Genomic DNA, 27,992 nt, shown 5'->3' on the forward strand with positions numbered 1-27,992 from the left:
TTTATGGGTGACTTTAATCTGCCCCAAGATTGATTGGAATAAGTGGGAGGACATACCACGATGGGGAAAAACTTTTTAAAATAAACAATGATTATTTGTACCAGTATATTAGAGAAAGTACTAGGGGCAAGAATATTCTTGACCTCATCATTACTAATGAATCATGACATCACAGGGCTTAAAGTACAGGAACCATTGTCAGGAAGTGATCATGCAATTGTCAGTTGGAAGATGAAGAAAGATGCTGCAGCAGTTAAAGGTAAAGGCATGCATTTTAACTTCAGCAGAGGGGATGACTTTGACAGTTTAAGGTGGTATATGGCATCTGTGAACTAGGCAGATTGCTGAGGGATGACAAATATATTTGAATTATGGAATACAGGTGACCCCCGCTTAACGCTGATCATTCGTTCCGGAAAAACAGAGCGCTAAGTGAATCCGCGCTAAGCGAGCGCCGCTTTCCCATAAGGTAACATATGTATTTATGAGCTGCGGTCGGTGCCATAGGATATTTCCTAATAAATAATAAACAGTAATGAAAAGATGCACAAATGTCGGTCAAAATATTTAATATTCAAATATTTGCACATATAAAATATTCTGCATTGCATACGTATAATTATGTGGTAACTACTTGCGTTTCAAAAGTAAATTTAAAATTCCAATTAAAATAATGAATTTAATTTAATTGATGAATTTAATCATGACAAATGTGTGGATTTTGAGTTGAACTTTGGCCCTCTTCCAAATAAACTAAAAGGGGTATTAATTTTAAATCCTCCGCAGCGTTACAACCAACAATAAAGTCAACCGATCCTTCGCCGCTTTGAAACCTGGCATGTTTTTTTATTCTTTCAATATGAAACTTCTTTTAGGCATTCGTTTCCACAAAAGTCCTGCTTCAGCTATGTTAAAAACTTGTTGAGAAGTATAACACATAATACCCCTCTTCAACAATTTCAACAAGTTCTTTTTGGAAATTTTCGGCTCCTTGATCTGCACTTGCGGCTTCTCCCTGGATTTTAAATCTATTCAACCAGCCCTTACTAGTTTTAAATGGTTCCACATTTTTTTTTTTTTTTTTTTTTTTTTTAGGCGAGTTTTCTGCAGATCATCATATTGGCTAATCTCTTTCTCTCTCTCTCTTTTTAATATTTAACTTAACTGAATTCTGCATTGGAATATTATCTTCAATAAAATTAAAGTCTTTCCATTTCAATCCTAATAGCCGGCCTAGTCCTAGTTGCAGTGGAACAGCTATCTTTCCCGCTGCAAAAATTAATTCTTTATTTTTTTATAATTGTTCTTACAGTTAAAGTTGCAAGTCCTAAATTATGGCACACATCCGTTTGTCGTTGACCGGAATCGATTCGCTTCAAAACGTCTAATTTAATTTTCAAATTCAGTCTTTTTCTTACATTTATAGTCTTCGTACTGCGCTCAGACGTTGTTGCATTTTCATTCCTATCAGTCATTATTAGCTCTTCGAAAAATGTAACTGCGTTGGTTGAATTAATTACGATACAATGTTCAAGTAAACTTTCCGTTACGCACGATGTCTAATACTCTACTGAGTGATGACTAGACTTCGGATAAATGCATATAACGCAAATATTACAAGCAATACGCTTGATCGTTTTTTAAAATGTTGATCTCGGAACTACGTAACAAGTCACTGTACTGAAACTAAATTAGCGTGCGAGAAAATTTCACTGAGCGTGGGAAAATTTCTCAAGTCGGCGTGGGAAACGTTTTAATGCTGTTTTGCTATTCATTTTCAAGCTATCGACTCCATCAAATGAAACGATTTCGTTAAATATGTCAAAAATTCAATCTGTAAAAGAGCGTTATAGTGATCTGTGACAGCGTTATAGTCAGATACGGGTTATAATATAAGAACAGCGTTATAGCGAATCAGCGTAAAGTGAACCGCGTTATAACGGGGGCCTGCTGTACTTCAAAGCAAAAATCAAAGAAGCCATGAATGCATATATACCTTTAAGAAAATACTGCAGGAGGAGGATGCCAAAATGGATGACTATGGAGCTGGCTAGTCAAATAGAGCAGAAAAAGATAACATGGGACAGTTACAGAATAATGAAAAGTACTGAAGCCTACAACAGGTACAAGTTGATCTGTAATAGTATCACAAATAAGGTCAGGGAGGCCAAGTCTGTATATGAGAAAGCATTGGCTAAGAGAGCAAAGAATGGGGTCAAGGAATTTTTCATGTATGTGAATGTGAAAGAAGGTGGCTAATCAGATCAGACCCTTGTGCACTGGGTGTGGGAAAGTCTTAGATACCCCCGATAAATTTGCGGATGAATTGAATAAGTACTTTGCATCGATATTTACTGATGAAAGATCCTTCATGCTGAGAAGAGGCTTAGTATCATAATTACAGTTGATTGCTCATTAGAAAAACATTTAAGCATAAAGGCAAGTAAGGCTCATTATCATTATTAGCCATATGGTGCAAGGAAGCCTGAGGCTTTTGCTGCACCAGACAAAAGAAAAAAATCTGAGTTACCCTGAGAGAGTGAGAGTGAGAGAGAGAGAGAGAGAGAGAAATCACCAAGAAAGAGAAGAATGATGATATCCAGGTTGGCACCCTGGGTGTGTGCCAAGAAGCCCATACTCACTAGATGTGAGCCCCTGGGTTAATTTTTTTGATGGCATATACCCTGTAGTTTTGAGGAAGAGCACAAGGGAAATTATTGAACTATTGAAGTTAATTATAAGGGCATCTTTGGACTCAGGGATTCCTCTGGATTGGAGAAGTGTCAATGTATCGCCAATACATAAAAGAGGTTCTAAGAGTGAAGTGTAAATACAGACCAGTTAGTCTAACTACAGTGGTAGGAAAAATCTTACAGACAATGATTAAGAGTGCAATCCAGGGACATTTAGATAGATATGGCATTCTGAAGGACGCATAACATTGCTTTAAGGGTAAATGATGCTTAATAATTTAGTATGCTATTTTGACACAGTTACTCATGAGTGGATTTAGGGAATAATTTCAACATGGTTTATTTGGATTTTAACAGCATTTGACTAGGTCCCTCATGAGAGATTACTGTATAAGCTTGAACAGGTTGGGGTTACTGGTAGGATTCTAAGATGGATTGCTAGGTTGCTGCATGGCAGGTGGCAGATGGTTGTGATTAATGAATGTTCTTTAGATTAGTGTAACATCAGGTGTGGGGTCCCTCAAGGATTGGTTCTTGGACCACTGTTATTTCTCATTTTCATAAATGGCACCGACAAAGGCATAATGTCAAAATTTGCAAATGATTTAAAGATTGGCAGGGTCATTAATGATCAGTGCCAAGCAGCACTCTTTCAAGATGACTTAAGCAGACTTCACAGATGGTCAGGGAAGTGGCAGCTATGTTTTAATGCTGCTAAATACAAGGTCTTACACTTGGGCAATAGTAACCCACAAATAAACTATATACTTGGTGGGGTTGAATTAAAAACAGTGGAGGACGAAAGGGATCTAGGAGTTAAAATATGGGCAGATATGAAGTTTTTTGAACAGTGTAAACAGGTAGCCAGGAAAGGCCATGGTGTCCTATCAATGATTTATAGAATGTTACCCTATAGAGATAGATAAATTATGATCCCATTGTATAAGGCAATTGTAAGGCCACATTTGGAATATTGTATTCAAGTATGGAGAACTCATCTAAAAAAAGACATTGAGCTTCTTGAAAGGGTCCAAAGACTGGCAACTCAGACAGTTTTTAAATTGTATACAACGGGACCAACTGATGATGTTACCAGCAGCAAATTCTAAATGGGAAGCAGTCAAGGAAGTAATGGTGGAAGCTACTAGGCTTTTCATACCGATTAAGAAATACAGGCCAAGGACATATTTTGAGTTGGTAATTAGCACAGAATTCATAACATGTTTGATGACATCAACAGTGCATTTTCCCTTAGAGAAGCCATATTGAGTTTCCATCTGTAGGTTTTTGCCATGATAATATACTAAGAACCTGCCAACTATCAATTTCTCTAACACCTTACCTAGACCAAGCAAAAGGGCCATTGGCTGGTATGACAATGGTTCATTAGTTGGCTTCTCTGGGTGTTTTAGTAAAATTTTGAGATTGGCTCGTTTCCAAAGACTAGGGAAAGAGCCATCCCTAAGACATGAATTTAGTACATTTGAAATAAGCCATGGGGACACCAGCCAGATTCTTTTTAATACAATGACTTCAAGCATATCTAATCTGGGACATTTTCCATCCTTCATCAAGTCAATTGCCTGAGCTATTTCTTCACACAGATAAACTTTCATGTAGTAGGAAAAACATCAGCATAAAAGAATATAAAGAAGCAATACAAAATAGGAGAGTAATGCTATTAGGAACTGGAGAGTTGATGGTGTCATTATTATTCAAGATTCTTCTAAACCTTTTCCTGGTAACGAACAAAGGGGAGCACTGTGTGGAATGCATTCAGTATGGTAGCAGATTTGCCAAGATGGTCAAAGCAGCAGAACCTATCAGGTTATAAAAGATGCAGAAGACAGAGGATGCAATCAATAGGGAGTAACCCAAAAGCAAATTATCATTTACACTTTGTGATTTGTTAGTAACTCGTTCACAACTGCGAGACGTAGCTCACACAGTTGTGAACAAGTTATCAAGTGGAAACTTTTGATATGAGAGTTTAAGGGCATAACTGAATCACAAAGGTACACTAAATAAGATAACCAGAACACTTTACTTGTAATTTAATTTATTAAATTTTTGAAACTCAAACAGACCATATATTTAAATCTTTTCCACAAGATCTTCACCTATGATAGAGAATGAATAACTAAAAGTAGTAAACTCATGTGCTTACAGTCCTTTTATAACTGCCTAGCTAATAGAGATCTGGTTGTCTGATGTTTTGGATCAGATGCTTAGAGGGTATTATACCGAGGGCTGATGAGTGCAGGGGGAAGTAATTCAGGTAGACTAAACACGGAGGGGGGATTCAGTTTATCTGCTGACCTGGTTTATATTGGCAGCAAGTCTGGCTCATCTGTGGAGGTTCCCAGGATGTGTGATAGCTGGGGGAGCAATTGGACTGGCTCTCATTTCCTAACCCCATCACTTGGAGTGGAGGAAGTCAGATAGAGAAAATTTAAGAATACTGGGCTATCCACCACAGTCCAAATAACATCAACAGGAATGGGGAGGGTAATCCCTCAGCTTTGATTGTTCTGCAACCTCCACACCCCTGTCCCATACATACATTCAGGAAGGCACAGCTACATCCATCCAGCCCCTTCCACTCCTGTCCCCTTCACCCCAAGTAGAAGGAGCCAGGAAGAGAGCTTGCATTGGTCTCACCCCTCAAAACATCTGATCAAAAGAGAGGACAATATCTGGATCTATGTTTTCTAGTTTGTACCAGTGTAGCTACAATAAACAGACTGCAGGCATGCAAATTTACTGTTTTAGTTATTAATTTTCTACCACAGTTGAAGATCTTGAGAAAGAGATAAAAACATATGGTTCTGTTTAAATTTTCTTAAAATAAAATTTTTTGTTTCAAAAATTTTATAAATTCCTAAGTTCACACAGCAAGGTGCTCTAGTTATTAGTATTTACTTATTTTATTAGTAGAAACTGATACAATTGGAAACAAGAAACAGATTGAACTAAGAAAGTAAAAGCCAGGGAAATTGACTTTGCTTTTAAGAAGTTCAAGTGGAGAAAGTCAAAAGTTCCAAATGATTTGTGAAATAGGATGAAGGCTGCAGACAACAGAGAGGGGGGGAGAGGGAGAGGGAGAGAGAGAGAGAGAGAGAGAGAGAGAGAGAGAATACAATTTTTGGGCAAGGAATATCAGAACAGATATATGCTGTTGTTATGTCGTTATTAGGAGCATTAGCAACTAAGGCCATATTGCTCCAGGATATGTGGTGGTCATTCCCTGACCTTTCCGCATCCTCCGTATTTGGTGGTGACGGGCTCGAACCCCGGTCTAATCAAGAAGTGTGTGCTACACACTGCTGCTCCTTCCCACCTGGCTACAAAGGCGTCTCAGATATATATTCACAAATACCATCATTCAAAGAGAAGGAATATACGACACAGTGAACCCTTATGGCAAGCAAGGTGAGTGGTGTTCCCATTAAAAAAAAAAAAAGTAGAGTTCTGAACATCTATAGAGGAGAAAATGCCCTTCATTAAAATAAGACATGAAATCACTTCTATTTGTGAAGTAAATTAAACAACTGTAATTTTTATTTAATTATATTTTATTATAAGTAGAAAATCATACATACTACAATTTTTCCAATGAAATTTCCAAATCTTTGGATACACTTTCTCAATGTTACTTTCTGATATTTGTGATGTTCAGAATCACTATGATGTGCAGCACATTCAAAGTCTACATAACCAGTTTCTTTTAAATGAAGATAAAGAGGAGAGTTCTAATAAAAGAAATTGACAAAGTTATTTTATATACTTTTAAGAAAATTTATCTGTATGTAGTTATTTAATTAAATATTTAACATATTAGTAAGTTATTACTTAATAGGGATAGTTAAAGTTCTGTATAATAGTATCACAAATAATCAACATTGTAAATTTTGCAATGAAACTGCAATGAATCTATAAACAGTATCTTACACAAATAAATAACATGGATTACCAACCAGTTAAGTCATGAGACCAAATTCTTTAATTATTACATTATGTTTCAAAATTATCCACTGCTTTTCCATTTTTTAATTATGAACCAAGTCTTTAAGCATGTTATATCTGCTAGTACATTCATATAATAAAATTAAGTAACAAGATCTTCATAACCAAATGAACACATGACAAGATGGGTGAATTAATAATGGAAAGCTGAAATCCAAGAAAGGTTGCCAGCTGTCCATTAGACTGGATAAGCCCATAAATATGCAGCACTAAGAAATTTAAGATGTTTAGAAAAAAAAAAAAAAAAAAAAATATATATATATATATATATATATATATATATAACATTATTTATTATACTGAATACCAAGGGAATTATACAACTGATGAAATTTAATAAGAATTTTGGAATATAAGTATTAGGGGTGAAAAAATATACCTATAAGGGCATAGTGCCAAGTATTTAGATAACCTATGTTGGACTTCATTGTTGTACCCTATAAATAAACACAAAAATTATAATAAAACAAAAATTATTATTACTTTTTTTTTTCTTCATATATATACATAGGTTATCCACATACTGTATATTGTAGCTGAAGTACTGCATACTATTTGGTGATGTGTGCAGGGTGGAGGAATGAATGTGCAATGTGGCAGATGCACAGAAACAAAATGCTTCCAGTTTGTGTATAAATTTGCTCATTGCTTTTTGCTCATTTTTTGTTGTTATAAATCATGAATTATTACTATTTACTGATTTGCCTGATACGTAATGCACTGTGTACATTAATTGGCTATAGTTTTCTCTCTGACCATTTACTGCAGGCAAGGGTAAACATGCAGTCTTCTAAATTCTCCACTAATGCTGGTGTATACAAAGGTTCAGTTCTTTCTCACACTCTTTTTTTTTGTATATTAATGATTTTCTTCCACTGACTGGAATTCCTCTACAGAGTCTTGCTGATGATAGCACATTGCATTCTGCCTTTTATTTTGATAAACCTTACTCTGTATAATCAGCTTCAACTTCTTGAATATCTACCACACCACCAATTCTTTAAATGCAGATCTCCAGGTAATGCTCCAATGGAGCAAGGATAACTCAGTTAATTTCAATCCTTCTAAAACTCAGTCTTGTCTTCTATCTCACCAAAAAATATACTGTTCCTATCCTCATCTTCGATGACATTCCGATTTCTAGATAAAAACGCACATCTCTCTTAGTGATTATCTTGATTTTGAATCTCTCTTGCAAAATAGGCACATCACAAATATTGTTTCCTCTGCATTTAAAAAACTGGGTTTACAACTTTTGCTCTCAATTAGTTTTCTTCTAAACTGCTCACTTGGTACAACTCTCAAATCTGCCCTACTGTTGAATATAGTTATTACATCTGTACCCAAAACCTCTCTCTCGGACTTCCAAACTCCAATAAAAAAAGATCAGTCAGGTTAGCTAATGATCTGTCTCTTACAAAGTCTCTGCACTCTCTGTCTTACAGACATTTTGATGCTGCTTCATGCCTTTTCTTTATACTTCAACAGGTACTGTTGTTCTGAATTGACATCTGTAATTCCCTCACTTTCTTCCAAACCAGTCTGAACATGTGCTGCAACATCAGCTTCCATTTACTGTTGAACTCCAAACCAAACCCACAGACCAACTTTTCTTCTTCTTCATTTTCCCTTCAACTTTTCTTTTCTAGAACAACCTTCCTCGGCGTCTCCGTAGCCAGGTGGGAAGGAGCAGCAGTACGTAGTACACGCTTCTTGATTAGACTGGGGTTCGAGTCCGTCACCACCAAATACGGAGGATGCGGAAAGGTCAGGGAATGACCACCACATATCCCGGAGTAATATGGCCTTAGTTGCTAATGCTCCTAAAAACCAAATAACAAACAAATAAACAACCTTCCTCCCCATCTATTTTCTGAAAATTACAATCTACAGAAATTCAAGTTTACTGATAACTGTGCAATTAGCATAAAAAAAAAAAAGATGAACATATTTTATGTTAATTTTTTAACTCTGAGCTAGTTACATGGAGTTGATGAGACCCCAAACAATATTAGTAGGTCCATCTTTATAGATGAACCTACTAATAGCTGTTTTTTGAAAATGTTTTCTTTGATTTATTCGCTGAAAATTCCAGAAATATCTGTTAATTATTGCACAATTAGGAAAAATTTATGAACATGCATGTGTTAATTGGCATGTTACTTACAGTTATTGATAACAAGCTGGCTTTACTGCCACATCTCCTCTAATGGTAATGTTCACTAGCTTTGTGACATTGAAGCATCATCTGGAATCAAATGGTTGATGGGCACATTTCACATATCATGCAGTGGAAACTCCTGTTACTGATAGACTAGTATCCAATTACCAGTGTTCGTTGAAGCATGTGGTTTTTCAATATGTAATTTACTTGCTGATAGGTCTAAAGGAATTTTAATTTCAAAAATTAATTAAAAACATGTTTTTGTTATAAAAAGTGGATTTTTCATAGCTGCATTCAAAAAAGATTGAAAATATAGGTGCATGGAATCAAAGTGACCCTGCATGCTTAGAGGAAGAACAATCCATCTTGTGTCTGGACAGGTTAATAAGTTCATATTTTATTCATATGCATCATACATATATATATTTTTTTATACAAACATCAATGAACAGGTGATCAATAAAATTAATTTAATGTGATATTTAAACTTGTTTGGATGAAATCAGATTTTTAAAACCTAGGTTTTAAACTGCTGAGGTGACAATTAAATAATATTCTGGAGAGAGACAATTTCTTAATTTTGTTTTTAATTGTATTGTAGCCATAACACTTGCCTCCATCAATAGCCGAAGCAAATAGGACAAGTTCTGCTCAGTTATTTATATTCATCTAAATTTTCTGCTAGAAAATGGAAATTTCAGCAAGGTCCAGTGCCTTACATATTCAGTACAGTATTAGTCAAAAGGTTGCTCCTTCATTTCTTCTGAAATTGCTGCTTACTTAATAGTATTCTAATATGCAGTTTTATATATTAAAACTTATCAAAAGTGAAAGGAAATTTTTTGCTAGTCTTCCTCCCCCACCAACAAACTATTTGACTGTTTTAAAAGTATGAAAATAATAAAGCATTGTAAAACTAAAAGCAAAAATTCAGTTTATTAAAAATTTATACTGCGCTAATGTACTGCACCACCAACTTTTCATGCGTACTCTTAGGGGTATGCATACTACAGTTGAAAAACACTTGTCTAATATGATGAATAAGCATCACCTTGAAACATTTAACTGTTCATTCCAAGAAAATAGAATGAACAATTAATGGCTGAAATGTGATTAAGAAATAATTTAAATGTGATTATTTCATTGCTGTGTTAGAAATTATATATAGATGGGGTGCAACCTTTCTATATGAGTAATCTATCTGCTCCCCTGAATTCAAGGATGCTCTCATAATTATGGCCAAAGGCCTGCATACCTCTTTTGCTGCTTTCCTTAATACAATCCCATCAGTTCCAGGTGCCTTGTTTCTTTTGGCTTCAATAGTTCCTACTTTCTTCTCAGAATCAGAAAAAAACATTAAGCTTCACGACAGAATATCTATTCAGTTTGTCATTTAACATTGTACTCACTGTCAGCTCTAATCATCAACAGTTAAACAATTCACATCTAGTGAATCAATGGGATTCATCCTTTTCCTCCTACATAGGTAAAGAATTCTGTGGTACTTTTCTTTGGATTTTTTTTTTTTTTGCCAGAGACCTCTCATAATCTGCCTTATCTTGCCTAACCCCTTTGTGACTCAACTTCAGACTAGTTTATATCTATTGTAGGTTTGTGTATCAGCTGAACATTTATAAGCATCCCATGCATTTTTCTTCTCTGCACAAGTCCCATCAGTTCATCTGACATTTGTTTTGTTTAGGTTTAAGCATTGAACAGTATCTACTAGATGATATAAAAGGTCTAGTAGCTTCTATGATTACTTCTCTGAATGCTTTCCATTTAGAATTTGTTCTTGGTCCCACTGAATATATTTTAAAAACTGTGCGAGACCACTGTAGTCAACTTTAAAAAGGAAAAAGCCCTTACCTTTGCTCTTGACAGTAGTTAAATCTTTAGGTAAATCCTATGTTAATATGTTGTGATCACTGAGTGATTTGTTTATCTGCATATCCTTAATACATGAAGAGTTACTGCTGATAATTAGATCAAGAGTATTGCTTTCCCTTGTTGCCTCTCTGACATGCTGTTGTTGAAAACAGTCGTCCAATAAATCCACAGAAGTCCGGCTAGTGTGGGTATTAGCAATAGAAGTGGAAAATGATACAAGAAAACAAGCTTATACAGAATCGTCAAAAAAAAAAATGCTCACTCATATCACCTGCCCATCCCATATAATAGTCAATGTTAAAGCCCACTAACACTTTGTGGCGCCTCTGTAGCCAGGTGGGCAAAAGCAGCAGTGCTTAGCACACGCTGCTTGATTATAATGGGGTTCGAGCCCGTGACCACCAAATACGGAGGATGCGGAAAGGTCAGAGAATGACCACCGCATATCCCCGGAGCAATATGACCACCGCATATCCCCGGAGCATATCCCCGGAGCAAAAAAAACCAAAAAATAACAAAAATAACATTGTCACTTCTCAGCCAATCTGCCTAATTTTTCTAGATGTTATGTTGCAGTAACATACTGTCATTAACCACAATGCCAACGTTCATATCTACAAACAAACTTACTTAGAGACATCCAGCCTAATATGCCTTCATCAGTATTAGCAGTGGCAAATGATGCAAGAAAGTAAGCTTATAAAGAATCAGCCAAATAAAAAAAAGCAAAATAAAAAAGCACTACCATGTGTGTAACCTGTATATATGAAAGATGTTTTATTTTATGTGAAAACATCTTCGACTAAAATACAAACTGTTTAATTTCTAAAATCGAACAGCGACAACAAGAGTTATGAATGATGTAATGTTTTATGCTCACACCTGCTATTTGCTCTACCGAATCAACATTAATACTGAGTTAGCATCATTAGTATCATTTAAGAAGTGACGTAATTTCTGTCTCGCATTTTCGTTACCAACCGGTTTTATTTCAGTCTGAAATAATTAGTACAAATGATGTAATGTTTTATGCTCATGCCCACTACTTACTCTACCAAATGAACGTTAGTGAATGAGTTTAGGATGTGATGTTCAACTGTTGATGATCCTGCTCAGATAGCAAACAAACTGAATGAGTATTTTGCATCTACATTCGCACATGAGGAATTATTAAGGTTTGAAAATGGCAGAAGGTTATCAAATTGTAGCAGGGTGCTTAATGATTTTGTAATAACTGAGAGCAAAGTGGAGGATAAATTGTTGAAGTTAAACATAAGAAAAGCACCTGGGGTGGATGGGATCTATCCAGTTATATTAAAGGAGACGGCAAAGCAACTAAGCAAACCCTTAGCCATAATTATGAGAGCATCCTTGGACTCAGGGGAGGTTCCCACAGACTGGATGTGCAAATGTATCCCCAATTCATAAAGGGGGATCGAAGGGTGACACAAGTAATTACAGACCAGTTAGTTTAACTTCTGTTTTGGGTAAAATAATGGAGTCATTGGTTAAAGGTGCATTGCAGGATCACCTAGACAAGACTGCAGCAATAATTCAGACACAGCATGGGTTTGCTAAGGGAAAGTCTTGTCTGACAAATTTGATTGGTTATTATGATGTGGTTACAAAGGAACTGGATGCAAAAAATAATCTGGATATCATATACTTGGATTTCAGGAAAGCTTTTGACACTGTTGCGCATGGAAGACTATTGTACAAATTGGAGCAGAATGGTATTAAGGGTAAATTGCTACAATGAATAAAAGGATGGTTGAGTGGGAGAAGACAGAGGGTGGTAATCAATGGGTGCTGCTCTTCGTGGACTTATGTTATTAGTGGAGTCCCACAGGGTTCAGTATTGGGTCCACTGTTATTTTGTATATTTATCAATGATATTGATGAAGGTATATCAGACTTAATGTCGAAGTTTGCAGATGATACAAAGGTTGGCAGAGTTGTTAATGACAGTAATGGCAGTGTGCTACTGGAACAGGATCAAGAAAATTTTGGCAGATGGGCTGAGAAGTGGCAACTGAAGTTTAACCTTGACAAATGCAAAATACTGCATATGGGTAGAAGTAACACCAGAGAAACATACCAACTCTGTGGTACTACACTTAAGGTGGTAGAAAATGAAAAAGACCTGGGAGTAATTGTGCAGTCAGATATGAAGTTTTCTGAGCAATGCAGACAGGCTGTCAGGGCAGGTCATGGGGTTTTGTCAATGATATGTAGGAATTTTGCTAGCAGGGAAAAGGAGGTGATTGTCCCTCTGTATAAGGCAATGGTCAGGAGTACTGCGTACAGGTCTGGAGGCCTCATTTTAGGAAGGATGTAGATTTGCTTGAGCGTGTACAGAGAAGGGCAACACAATTGGTGAGGGGAATGAAGGGATCCTCTTACCAAGAGAGGCTTAAGTTCTGCAAACTGCAATGGCTGGAGACTAGGCACCTGCACGGTGATCTGATTGAGGTGTATAAGGCCTTGAATGGGTTGTGCACACTGAATTCTGATGAGATTCTTCTATTGTTCAGATTATGAACCTAAGAGGGCATAAAATTCAAATTAAGGAAAGACAGATGTAGAATAGATGTGCGGAAATTTGCCTTTAGCCAGCGGGTGGTTAATTGATGGAACACACTTCCATCTGTCGTTATGGAAATTGATAGGTTAAATAAATTTAAGGAGGAACTGGACAAACATTTAGAGGGAATGGTTGTGTGAATTTTTTTTTTGGCTGATGCTGCATAAGCTCATACACTTGCTTTCTTGCATCACATGCCACTACTACTACATGTGTCATTTCTGTCTCTCATTTTTGTTACCAATCGTTTTGGTAACAAAACGATTTTGGTTTTACTTCAGTCCAAAATATTTAGTAGGTGCAGCCAAAGATGTTTTCACATCAAAAAAGCCTTCCCACATCACATCTATCCATCCCATCCAATAATTTGTCTAGTCTTCCTTGAATTTATTCAAATTACCCACTTCTACAACAGAAGATGGGTTTGTTTCAACAATCAATCACCCACTGGCTAAAGACAAACCTCTGCACATCTATTCTGCAGCCCTCTTCCCTTAGTTAGAATATGCATGCCTACTCACGTGTAGCTGGAGAAAGAGGAAGAATGTCATCTGCACTGAGCCTGGTCAGTGCTGATGGTATCATTAATTAATATAGAAGACAATGCTGTAGTTGAAAGAAAAGAAAAAATAAAACTGTAGCTGAAGAAAACAACACAGCATTCAGTACTGGGCCCAGTAATGAATTCTGGGGAGATCCATTAATAACAGTAATCCAAGAGGGGCAGCCCCCATTAATCACCACTCTTGGTCTTCTCTCAGTCAAGCATCCTTTAATTTAATCAATAGCATTAACTTGCCCCTAATGTCACGCTGCTCCAAAATTTATTTGGCAGCATTTTATGTGCAACAGTATCAAAAGCTTTTCTGAAATCTAAGTGCTGTATATGATACCAGAATTATTTTTTTGCACCCAGTTCCTTTGTTACTGCATCACAGTACGCGATCAGATTAGTTAGACCTCATTGCTTCTTAACAAATTCATGCTGTGACTGCAGTATAACTGCAGTCACAGCATGGATTTGTTAAGAAGCAATGATTTGAGACAACACTGATCTTGACAGCATTCCTCTCTAGAGTAGGGCCCAGAAAACCAGCACCCATCATAGAATTCCTTGGCACTCACTACTAAGGCTATGGCAAGTCATTCAGCATTAGTAGAGGCATATGATGCAAGAAAGAAGCTTATACAGCATAAGCCAAAAAAAAAAAAAAAAAAAAACTTCCCATTTTACCAATCCATTCACTCCAAAAGTTTGTCCAGTTCTTCCTTGAATTTATTTAAGCTATCAACTTCCACAATGACAGATAGAAGTTTGTTCCAGCAATCAACCACCTGCCGGCTAATGGAGGTGCCTCCGTAGCCGGGTGGGCAGGAGCAGCAGTGCATAGCACACGCTTCTTGATTAGACCGGGGTTCGAGCCCGTGACCACCAAATATGGAGGATGCGGAAAGGTCAGGGAATGACCATCGCATATCCCGGAGCAATATGGCCTTAGTTGCTAATGCTCCTAAAAACCAAATAACAAACAAACAGCTGGCTAATGGCAAATTTTTGCACATCTATTCTATACCTGTCTTGCCTCAATTTGAATTTATGCTCCCTCAGGTGTACAATCTGAGAAAGAGGAAAAATTCCATCAGTATTGAGCTCGCTCAAACCATTCAAGGCCTTATTTGCTGGGGAGGTGCTGAGAGATAAGAGAACCCACTAAGATTTTTTCTTAGTGGGTTCTTTTTTGTCTGCAGATTCTTAATGCTTGAAGAGTTGCTGCTGATAATCAGATCAAGAGTACTGACCTGTTAGCTTGACTTCAGTCAAGCTAACAAGTCAATACCCTTGGTTGGTAATTACTCATGTCACCCTTTGATTCTCCTTTGTAAACTGGAGATACAATTCACACATCTCCAGTCCTTAGGGGCCTCCCATGAATCCAAAGATGTTGTTATAATTATGTTAAAGTTTGCTTATCTCTTTTGATGTCTCCCATAATATAATTGGATGGAGCCCATTTACCATAGGTACCTTTTTTATATTTAGCTTCAACAATGCTCTTCTAATTTCCTCTCAGTTATCACAAATCATTCAGTTGTCTGTTATAATTTTACACACTTCTGGCATCCTCATCTGTAAAAAATTCCTTGTGTATGAATACAGATGTAAAATATCTAATAAGTTTGTCAGTAACCTGGGAATGATCAGCAGTTACCCCATTCATATCTAGCAGACCAATGTGATTTATCCTCTTTCAGTGCTTACAAAAGTCAAGAAGTCTGCATTTTTTGCCAGAGACTTCTCATAATCTGCCTTGGTTGCCTAACCTCCTTGACTTGATTATAGACTAGTTTATATCTACTGTAGTCTTTTGTATCCTCTCAATTTATACGCATCCCATGCACTTTTCTTTTCGGTTATGAGTCTCATCTGTTCATCTGACATCCACTTCGGTCTAATTTTGAACAGCATCTCATAGGTGGTATAAAAAGCCTAGTAGCTTCTACAATTACTTCTATGAATGCTTCCATTTAGAATTTGCTGTTGGTAACTTCATTAGTTGGCCCCCACTGCATAGAATTTTAAAACTGATTGAGGCCACTATAGTCACCTTTATAAAAGTAAAACCCCTTCCCTTTGCCCTTGACAATAGTTACATCTTAAATAAATCTCACATCAATAAGCTGTGATCACTACCATCTAGTAGTGCTTTTATCTGCAAATTTTTAATGCATAAAGAGTTGTTGATAATTAGATCAAGTGTACTGCTTTCTGTTGTTGCCTCTGTAACATGATGGTGCAGAAAACAATCTAATAAATCCATGAAAGCCTTGCTACTGTGTGAGTGAACAACTCCTAAGTTCCCATATCAATATCTGGAAAATTAAAATCTCCCAATGGGTTACTCCATTTGTCTGTATCTGTTTGTTATACTCTGATGAGTATACCAAATAGATACAGATAGTATGTTATATTCATCATTTTTGTTTTCCCAGTGCTTATGTCATACCAAACCAACTGAACATTGCACTAACCACCCAAATGACTGGTTGTAATGCCTTAGATTCTATGTGCTTTTTAACTAAGAGCATAACTCTTCCTCCCCCCCCACAATCCTTTTTGTACACACTGTACTCCTCATATTCACATTCTGCATGCCTTATGTCTGAGTTGTTATTGTTATTATTTGGTTTTTAGGAGCATTAGCAACTAAGGCCATATTGCTCCAGGAATATGCGGTGGTCATTCCCTGACTTTTCCGCATACTCTGTATTTGGTGGTGACGGGCTCGAACCCCGGTCTAATCAAGAAGCGTGTGCTACGCACTGCTGCTCCTTCCCACCTGGCTACACCATGTCTCCAATATCGCTACAATGTCAGCATTTGATGACTTAACCAGCACTTTAGATTTGTTTACTATACTCCTAACATTAGTGTACAGACAAGTATACATGCATCTATTTTTACTTTTAGTAACCCTAACACAGCCCATGTACTTGCTTGCCCCATGAAGACCCCCAGCAAGCCTCATAATCTCTGACACCTTGCTTTCTAGGCTAGTGCAAGCCCCATTCGAAGTTGGCAAGAATCACTTTCAACTCTGGGTGCAGCCACTGTTAATCTATTAGTCTACATCTCCCCAGGCTAGCAGTTTTTTGACCTACTTAACACTTCCTCAATAGCACAAGCAAATATGCTATTGAGGAAGTGTTCTATTAAGTATATCTATACCTGCAAAAGCACTCTCCTGTTAACAAGCACAGTTTATACTGTGAAAATTCTACCCTATGAGCCTTGCAACTTCTAGTTGCTTCGAAAATTTTATGAACTGGCAAGTTGACTGCAATGGTAGCACCTCATGGTTACCAGAAAGTATTAGCATTAGTAGAGGCACATGATGCAAGAAAGCAAGCTTATGCAGAATCAGCCAAAAAAAAAAAAAAAAAAACTCTCCCATTTCACTCCTCCGTTTGTTCCAAATACCAGTCCAGCCCAGCCTTAAATTTATTTAGGCTATCAACTTCCACAACAAAGGATGGAAGTCTGTTGCACCAACTACCCGCTGGTTAAAGGCAAACTTCTGCACATCTGTCTTTCCTCAATTTGAATTTATGCCCTCTCAGGTGATTATTCTGAGCAAGAGGTTTGTTTGTTATTTGGTTTTAGGAGCGTTAGCAACTAAGGCCATATTGCTCCGGGGATATGCGGTGGTCATTCCCTAAGCTTTCCGCAGCCTCCGTATTTGGTGGTCACGGGCTTGAACCCCGGTCTAATCAAGAAGTGTGTGCTACACACTGCTGCTCCTGTCCACCTGACTACGGAGGCGCTCTGAGCAAGAGGAAGAATCCATCAGCATTGAGCATGCTCAAACCATTCAAGGCTTTATACCTCAGTCAGATCACCTCACACGTGCCTGTCTCCAGACACTGTAATTTGCAAAACTTAAGCCTTTCTTCGTAAGAGCAACCCTTCATTCCATTCACTAATCTTTCTCTGTACTCATTCCAGCAGCTCTACATCCTTCTTAAAATAAGGCCTCCAGATCTGTATACAGTATTCAAGGTGTGGCCTGACCATTGCCTTATATAAGGGGATAATCACCTCCTTATCCCTGCTAGAAAAATTCCTGTATATCATTGACAAGACACCATTAGCTACTCTTGCAGATCATCTGCACTGCTCAGAAAACTTCATATCTGCCTGCACAATTACCCCCAGGTCCTTTTTGTTCTCTACCACTGTCAGTGTAGTACCACAGAGTTGATACATTACTCTGGGATTACTGCTTCCCATATGTAGTACTTTACATTTGTCAATGTTAAACTTCATTTGCCGCCTCTCAGCCCATCTGCTCAACTTTTCTAGATCCTGTTGCAGCAAGCATATTCTCATTAGTGTCCTTAACAACTCTGCCAACCTTCCTATCATCTGCAAACTTGGACATTAAGCTTGATATACCATCATCAGTATCATTTATAAATACAGAAAACAACAATGGACCCAACACTGAACCCTGCGTTCAGTGTTGGGTCCATTGTTGAACCCTGAACTAATGTTATTAGTCCACGATGAGCAGTGACCATTGATTACCACTCTCTGTCTTCTCCCACTCAACCATCCCTTTATCCATAGCAGCCTCCAATTTGTTCAGCAGTCTTCCATGTGCAACAGTATCAAAAGCCTTTCTAAGATCCAAATATGATATCAAAGTTATTCCCTGCATCCAGTTCCTTTGTGATCACATCATAGTATCCAATCAAATTGGTCAGGCAAGACTTTCCATTAACAAAACCATGCTGTGTCCAAGCTATAACTGAAGTCTTGTTTAGATGATCCTGCAGTGCTTCTTTAACCCTTTAACCAGTGCCTCCATTAATTTTCCTGGAACAGAAGTTAAACTAACAGGTCTATAATTACTTGTGTGGCCCTTTGATTTTTTATGTTTATCTTCAACAATTTCTCCTCCACTTTCCTCTCAGTTATTACAAAATCATCTAGCTCACTGCCTCGATAGCATCAGCAAATATTCTTGCACCCTTTCTATTTAAGCATATCCCATCCCTGTAGAAGCAGTCTGCCCTGTTAACAAGTACAGAGCAGGCTGAAAAAAATTCTACTCCTTGAGCCTTGCATAATCCTTCCAGGGCTGAATTGAATGACAAGGCTCTCATCATATACTCCCTCCTATCGTGTTTGGGCAGAATTGCAGACACTTTCAAATTCAACCCTAATTCACAGCTTTTTTTCAACAGTGACTTGTACTTGTTAAGTAATTTTACCGGTCTCCTACTCTTACTATAATTAGTGCCACCGTGTACAACAATATCACCTTTTGTGCCCTTAAAAAATGATATCCGCTCTACAAAGTCGTCATCAACCTTTGTCCCTGGCAGACATACTCTGGTCCTGTTCCACCTATCCATTTTACATACCATGTTCCCATTTCCCTGACAATAGTCACCAACAACTACTAGTTCCTGTGGGACCAGTGCATTCTGCTAAGAGTTGGCACTACTCTACCAATCTGAATGACCAGTAAAAGAGAGGTTCTTACTTAGTAATACTAAATAAGATTCACTACCAGATGAAAATTTAAAATTGACGTGGCATTTGAATGATGTGCTGTTTTTTTTCTATTATTTTTTCTAAATTTGGGAGTGCAATCATATCCTCATATATACCTTTCCCACTATTTTTTTCTAACTTATGATACAGTATTTTTTGTTTCTGTTTAAATTTACTATGGATTACCAATGGTAAGTGTTTAGTTTGTCTAATAGAGGCAATGTGAGCGATGATGTTTATATTTTTTGCAATGGGTTAGAGCATACAAACATCCCTCATCCAGAAACCATTATACACATACACTCATGAGGGTTTGTATAGATGAATAAGGATGCTATGCCTGCATTCATGGCACCCTGCAATTTGTAAGTTTGCATTAGTTGTGTATTTTTATAAAAACTGAATTTGTAGAATGAAAAGTACATAACTAACAAAGGTGGATATAATAGCATAATAAATAACAAGTGTAGCACAAAAAATTACAAATAATGAGGAATGGGTTAAATTATCCAAATCCTACTGGATAAAAGACAGTTTCCAATTAAACAAAAAAGAAAAAAAGTCAAAAAATTATATTTTATAATAAAAAGAAAAACTTTCTGAAAAATGGAATATTAGTACTGCCATTCTATTTTTAAGTTGAATGATAGTAGTTTAATATAAAATGTTAAATACTGACTTAGATGCTTTTTTGTTATTCTTTGCTTTATAAGATGTGGTGTATTTAAAAAGCACAATAGCAGTATACTACAAAGTGTACATATTCCATATTATAAAGTTTGTACTCTCTGTTTTGTAAAATATGCACTGAAATATAAAAAGTAATAAAAGTAATTTTCTTTGGTTCAAGTGAAAAATTAAATTTTTTAACACTACAGGCTCCTCATAAGTTCACCCAAGGGGTTATGAGGGGGGAGACTAACCTCTCAAAGCACATTTTTTTTTATATATTGTATTGTCAAGTGTTGATGCTTGTAAAAACTACCAATATGAAACATATAAACCTCTCCTCTTCAACACAAACAAAATTTTTTTGGGTTCGCCACAGTTTCTAGTTCCTTGTTGGTCCTAAATGATTTTACGACAGAAACTACTTTGGAGATAAGATGCATTTATCTTCTCTCTTGATTATGTGAAGAAATTCAAATTACAAACAACAACAAATTACTACGTGCATATGTTGTGTGCGAGAGCTTACCAAGTTTTGTTTTTTTCAGTATACAATTATACATTTTTAAATATCAAATTTTTATGGCGATATTTCGGGGCACTAGACGAGAAACCACCTTGCTAACTATTTAAAACGCTGATTTGCCACCGGTGACGGTGTCAAAAAACTAGATAAATAAGGAGAACGTCGTACGGTGAAAACGTAATTTTATAAAGAACTGTTATATACTTAATAACCACTCCAAGATACATATATCATTCATACTTCAATAAAAACTCATACCTCAAACACAACATCAGAAGAATCTTCATCATTTGACATGGTTATAAAATCTCTTTAATATTCTTTTATATTCTCTCCCTTTTATATTTAAATAACAGAAATATTCAGTAATACACCTAGTCCTCTAAGTTAGATACTCATTTATTTAAAACATAATTCCCCGAAATGATTATTAATTTATTTAGTGATACAATTCACTGAAACTTTCACATGCTGACGAGACTCACTAACGTGGTAAACACTGTTCAAAACTTGGAAATCTACTAGACACAGCGTATTTTACTACTAGATGTCGTTGCAGTTCACAACTAATGCAGTACTGTACTCTTCCACAGAATCATAAATCCCGTCGTCAAGGGGGATGATTATTTCTACAAATGACATTGTGGCTGGTAGGTAGAAATCGTCTCATCCCATATGCTTAAAAAATATTAGTGTGCTAATTTATGTTTATGATTAAAAGTAATAATGGATATCAATTTGCGAAATAACACTCTTTAATTTTCTGTTTGTGATGGCGACATTATAAATCAGCACTTTAGTTATAAAAAGCCATCGCGTTTATTGCTGTGTGTAGGAAGTTTTCTAAGAGAAGCCACTCGTATATGCAAATTTTTCAGAGGTGATAGACGACATCACCGAAGGTTTTCCAACACTGATCTAATTGTAATATACGGTAATAAGCGCACAACAATATATCTTTATTATAGCAATACACACTACAACATAAGTTTTATAGATTTTATCTTAAATATTACATGTGTTGTACAGCAATTACGTTACAACCTGATATCAAAATTTTTATAGATTTTCAAGAACTGCGCAGCGTTGATTTCTTTTTTGTTCATATAATTATGTAATATATATGATAAGTAGAGCATATAATGTATAATATATATGATAAGTAAAGTGTATAATATATATGATAAGTAGAGTATATAATATATTTTAAGTACTAAAATATATTATGATACATTTCATTATTTAATAAATACGAAGGAAGACATTTCATTGTATATTCACTAAAGTGAATTTATTAAATAACTGGTCTATCAAATGGCAGACAATACGAAGGTTGGCAGGGTTGGTAATGACAGTACATTGCTGCAACAGGATCTAGAAAAGTTGAGCAGATGGGCTGAGAGGTGGCAAATGAAGTTTAACATTGACAAATATAAAGTACTACATATGGGAAGCAGTAATCCCAGAGTAACATATCAACTCTGTGGTACCACACTGACAGTGGTAGAGAATGAAAAGGACCTGGGGATAATGTGCAGGCAGATATGAAGTTTTCTGAGGAGTGCAGAAGGTCTACAAGAGTAGCTCATGGTGTCTTGTCAATGATATATAGGAATTTTTCTAGCAGGGATAAGGAGGTGATTATCCCCTTGTATAAGGCAATGATCAGGTGACCTGATCTGTATACAGGTCTGGAGGCCTCATTCTAAGAAGGATGTAGAGTTGCTAGAACGAGTACAGAGGAGGGCAACAAGACTGGTGAAGGGAACAAAGGGGTGCTCTTATGAAGAAAGGCTTAAGTTCTTCAAATTTTAGCTTCAGGAGACGTAGGCACCTGTGATGTGATCTGATTGAGGTGTATAAAGCCTTGAATGGTTTGAGCATGCTCAAGGCTAATGGGATTCTTCCTCTTGCTCAGAATAATCGCCAGAGAGGGCATAAATTCAAATTGAGGAAAGACAGTTGTAGGATAGTTTGCCTTTAGCCAACGGGTGGTTGATTGCTGGAACAGACTTCCATCTGTCGTTGTAGAAGTTGATAGCTTAAATAGATTCAAGGCAGAACTTGACAAACATTTGGAGCGAGTGGATGAGTAAAATAATTGATTTTTTTTTTTGGCTGATGCTATATAAGCTTGCTTTCTTGCATTATGTGCCTTTGCTAATGCTAATAAATTAAATTATAAATATGATCATGTGTTTTCTGAGCAGTGTAGACAGGCTGCCAGAGTAGATCATGGGATCTTGTCAATGATATACAGGAATTTTGCGAGCAGGGATAAGGAGGTGATTATCCCCTTGTATAAGGCAATGGTCAGGTCACACCTTGAGTACTGCATACAGGTCTGGAAGCCTCATTTTGGGAAAGATGTAGAGTTGCTAGAACGAGTACAGAGAAGGGCAACAAGACTGGTGAAGGGAACAAAGGGGTGCTCTTGTGAAGAAAGGCTTAAGTTCTGCAAATTTTAGCTTCTGGAGACTAGGCACCTGTGATGTGATATGATTAAGGTGTATAAGGCCTTGAATGGATTGAACAGGCTCAATGTTGATGAGATTCTTGCTCAGATTACAAACTTGAAAGGGCATAGATTCAAACTGAGGAAACACATTTGTAGAATAGATGTGTGGAAGTTTGCCTTTAGCCAGCAGGTAGTTGATTGGTGGACCAAACTTCCATCTGTTGTTGTGGAAGTTGATAGCTTAAATAAATTCAAAGCAGGACCAGACAAACATATAGAATGAATGGATCAGTGAAATGGGAAGGGGTTTTTTTTTTTTTGGCTTATGCTCTATAAGTTCGCTTTCTTGCATCATATGCCTCTACTAATGGTAATGTGATTAGTGTATCCCCCCCCCCAGGGTTCATTGTTGGGCCCATTGTTGTTTTCTATATTTATTAGTGATATTGTTGAAGGTATATCAGGGCTTAATGACCAAGTTTCCAGATAATATAAAGATTGACAGGGTTGTTAAAGACAGTAATGACAGGCAGTGCTGGACCAAGGTATTTTTTTGGACCCTGGGCAGAAAGATTTTTTGGTGCCCCCTTTACTGAAGGATATACATATATATATATATTTTTTTTTTTCATAATTTGCAAAATTCGATACCCCTTAAAGAATGGCATCCCGGGCAAGGGCCCTGCTAGCCCGTGCTAGCTATCCAGCACTGATGACAGAATGCTACTGCAACAGAATCTAAAAAAGTTAGGCAAATGGGGCTGAGAAGTGACAACTGAGGTTTTTTTTTTTTTTTTTTTTTTTTTTTTAGATGAAAATCCCAAATACAAGAGGTATTAGAACCTATAATACTTAGTACCATGCTTGGGTTGGAGGTTGGGAAGACGAATGAAGATATTTGTTGACATTAGATTTGAACTTCTGTAGACCGTAATTTTCAGGAGATACGAATGAAGGAAGGCTGTTTCAGAAAAGCAGTTGAATGAATAAACAAGGAAGAGGAAAAGTTTTTTTTGTGAGTTTGAAGTTGGACAGTAAATGGATGTTGGTAGGTGGCAGCACATGTTCGAACTGTTTTGAAAGAGAGAGCAGGAATTATGGAAGCCAATTCAGAAAAACAGTGCCCATGGAAATATCTGTAGAAGAGGCATGCAGCAGAAACAGTATGTCTATGAGACAGTGAGTGGAGAGACTGTTAGAGATGAGTCATTAATTAACCTAACTGCCCTCTTCTGAATGAAATCTAGAAGTCTAAGAGAGGTTTTGGCGGCACCACCTCAGATGTGGAAACAATATTCCATGGTAGCGCGGATTTGCGATTTGTATAGAGTGAACAGCTGTTTGGAAGAAAAGTAATGCCGAGAGTGAAAGAGAAAACCAAGTTTTTTAGATGCAGAGGAAGCAATATTTGTAATGTGCTTGTGCCAAGAGAGATTAGAAGTCAGGGTAATCCCCAAAAGAGATATATCATCTTGCCTAGAAATCAGAGTGTCACCAAAGATAAGCATAGGAGCAGAAGCATCCTTTTCGCAAGATATAAGAAAAGACTGAGTTTTAGAAGGATTGAAATCAAATAAGTTGTCTTTGCCCCACTGGAGGATTACCTGGAGATTGGTATTTAAGTAATTGGTAGCGGATATTTGAGAAGTTGAACCTGATTGAGCAAGGCAAGGTTTCTCAAAATGGAATGTGGAATGCAATGTGCTATCATCGGCAAAACTATGGATAGTATTTCCAGTCAATGGAAGAAGGCCATTATATACAAGAGGGAAAGAACTGAACCTTGAGGGACACCAGCATTAGTGGAGAAGTTACAGGATGGAGAGCCATCTACCATCATTCTCAGTGAGCAATCAGAGAGAAAACTGGATAACCAATTACAAAAAACAGTTGGCAACCCATAAGATGGAAGCGTGTTTAGAAGACCTTTATGCCAAACATGATCGAAGGCCTTTGAGATGTCAAGAGCAACTGCTTGTGTTTCACTGAACTTTTCCATTGAATTTGTCCATAAATGGGTAACATAAGCCAGAATGTCACCAGTGGATCAACACTGACAGAATCCCTACTGGCGATCGTTGATCAGACGGAAAGTTTCTAGGTAGTTTAAGCGTTGGCGGTTAATTGATTTCTCCCATACTTTAGAAAGCGTAGAAGTAATTGTAATGGGATGATAATTGGATTGGAGGGATTTGTCACCCTTTTTAGGAACTGGCTGTATATGAGAAAATTTCCAGGCATACGGAAAAAACCCTTTGGAATAAGAAAGTGAAAAAAGGCGGCAAAGAACAGGACTAGGTTCAGGAGCACAAATTTTGAAAACAAGTGGAGAAATACCATCAGGACCTGGAGTTTTCTTAGCATCAAGATTCATCAAAATCTTTCTGATTGAATACCATAGGAGGCATTGAATGGAGCGTGTTGCGGATAGTGGGAGGTGTTTTACCAAGATCATTAATACATGTGTTGGAAGAAAAATGGGATGCTAGCAGGTCAGCTTTATCCTTGGCTGAAGTGGCAACAGAACAATCTTGTTTTGACAGAGGTGGGAGCAGAGATGGGCAAAAGTTGCGGCCAATAGCTTTGGCAAGAGACCAGAAAGCTCAGTTACCATTAGGGCAAAAAGCAAGTTTTCTACTCTTAGCGTGTTCAAAATCTAGTTTGGACTAATTAATAACTGCTTTACAATTGTTGCAAGCTTTGATGTAGGCAGAAAATGAAACTGAAGAATTGAAAACAAGCCAGTTATGATATGCAACATGTTTCATATCGTAACAGGAATTTTGCAAGCATGGATAAGGAGGTGATTATCCCATTGTATAAGGTAAACGTCAGGACATACCTTGAGTACTGGTACAGGTCTGGAAGCCTCATTTTAGGAAGGATATAGAGCTGCTTGAACAAGTACAGAGAGGGGCAGTGAGATTGGTGAGGGGGAACAAAAGGGTGCTCTTACTAGGCATCTGTGAGGTGATCTAATTGAGGTGTTTAAGGCTTTGAATGGTTTGATTGAGCTCATTGCTGATGGGATTTTTTCTCCTGCCCAGATTATGCAGTTCAGATCTTGAGGGGTCATAAATTCAAATTGAGAAAGACGATTGCAGAATGTGTGGAAATTTGCCTGTAGTGATTGCTGGAACAAACTTCCATCTGTTGTGGAAGTTGGCAGCTTAAATAAATTCAGGACTAGATAAACTTTTGGAGGGAATGGATAGATGAAATGGGAAGTGGGTTTTTTTTTTTTTTTTTGCTGATTCTGTTTAAGCTAGCTTTCCTGCATTATATGCCATTATTAAGCAATGTGGTTCTGGTTCCAATTATACAACTATCCCTTGGGAAATTAAACTAAATTTTGTGATATATTATGAGGTAAACTAGTAAAAATAACACTAAAAATAATAACAGAAGTCTTTTAATACAGGCACTAAAATAGTTTGAAAACAATGCATTTCTACATTGTTTTTAGTATTGGAGATGCTTTGATTCTGCCGGTGGTAGAAGCTGGCTTTCATGAAGTTATTGGCTTTTGTTTGCATTGGATATGACACTGTTATCTATGAATCAGTTTAAATTGCTAATATCATTTTATACAAATATCAAATTCAGGTTTTGTGACTTACTAATCTCTCATTAGAGAATGATAAATAGCCATGTTTAGTATTAGTGGCAAACAGTGACGGATTCAGGTTAGGGCATCTGGGCATGTGCCCCCCTATCGTTTTTCGGAGAATATACACCAATCATTTAAATTCCCTTTAGTTACAAAAAAAAATTTTTTTCTCTTTGTTAACATAGAGATTTTTTCTCTAACAAAATTTTTTCTATTTTTGCAATGTGGCTCAGCTGTTTTCAACTGATGCTGATGTGATCACCATTCTAGTCCAAGGCGTTATGCAGTTTGGTCGTGTGTAATGTTTACTTCAAAGTAATTCAGACTTTAGCTATGCGCCTATGTCCACCAATCACATTATGTTTGAGTGTCTCATTTTTTTTGTTCTGTGCATTATTTTGTGCATAAACAAGGCAGAAATGGTGCCCCTCCTATCATTTTTTTCTGGATCTGCCACTGGTGGCAAATGAGAAAGCAGTGTTTACTAAAAATGAGTACTTTAGCAACTTTATGCCAACCTGGATATTCCCATGTTAGCATAATTTGTCATAAATTAAAGTCATCAAGTAATGCACATACAAATATAGTGTTGCATCAACAGTGATCCCAGAGATAAGCTGTCACCCTCAAACCATTCATTGAAAAAAGTTAATTCGTAGTGGTGGTTGCATTTGTGTTCTTCAATTATGTGTGGCTGTTTTCTGGAGTGATGAATCTTTATATCTTTAGATGGAGGAATTTGGATGTGACCATTAACTGGAGAGCATTTTGAATTTTATATTTTTTATAATTAATTTTTTTCTGTGTTTTTGTTACTTAAGTTTTAATTAGAATATTAAGTGACTTTTTTTGTTAAAGTAAGACTTTTGTTCCCTGACTTCAAAATTACTTATCTCATCAGGTTTTAGAAAAATTTCATTATTCTATTGTTAAAAACCTTAAAAATTTAATTTTTTCTGAAGACTGGTAGCACCTGTTGGCTTTAAATTGTTTAAGAAACGTCGTGGCGAGATCCAATATTCCTTACATTTCGAGGGTACAGCTCTAAAACGGTTTTCGCAGGCCGGCCGCTAGTTAGTACACCAGACCGAACCTATTGGTAACTCTCTAGGAGGCTTCCGGATCAGCTAGTGTATAATCTTGCTACCTCTACTCTGCCAGATAGTGACTGGAGGGAGTCCGAGTAGTGTGTATGCGGGGAGCATTGTCGAGGCCACGTTATGTCAAGGATCTGGGTATATTCTTACCACATGTACGCCATATCCAAAAATTTCATTACTTCATACAGCATGTCCCACCCACTTTTTCTTA

The 27,992-nt window shown here is 36.9% G+C and overlaps 2 protein-coding genes across 2 annotated transcripts in view; one reads left to right on the forward strand and one right to left on the reverse strand.

The window, feature by feature from the left end:
- The window catches only part of LOC150086766 (vezatin-like), a 46,412-nt gene extending 25,502 nt beyond the window's left edge, over positions 1–20,910 (reverse strand). The window contains exons 1-2 of the mRNA XM_090372251.1: positions 20,872–20,910; positions 6,296–6,445 (exon numbers count right to left, since the gene is read on the reverse strand). Coding sequence (XP_090228377.1) covers positions 6,296–6,445; positions 20,872–20,910 — 189 coding nt within the window. The remainder of the gene's footprint in view (positions 1–6,295; positions 6,446–20,871) is intronic.
- Positions 20,911–21,174: 264 nt separating this feature from the next.
- LOC150086767 (translation initiation factor eIF2 assembly protein-like) overlaps positions 21,175–27,992 on the forward strand; it is an 87,585-nt gene continuing 80,767 nt past the window's right edge. The window contains exon 1 of the mRNA XM_090371568.1: positions 21,175–21,263. The gene's annotated coding sequence lies outside the window, so the exon portion shown is untranslated. The remainder of the gene's footprint in view (positions 21,264–27,992) is intronic.

Source organism: Mastigoproctus giganteus, chromosome 4 (genome assembly GCF_048544385.1).
Source record: "Mastigoproctus giganteus isolate SK-2022 chromosome 4, ASM4854438v1, whole genome shotgun sequence".
Lineage (NCBI taxonomy): Eukaryota > Metazoa > Arthropoda > Arachnida > Uropygi > Thelyphonidae > Mastigoproctus > Mastigoproctus giganteus.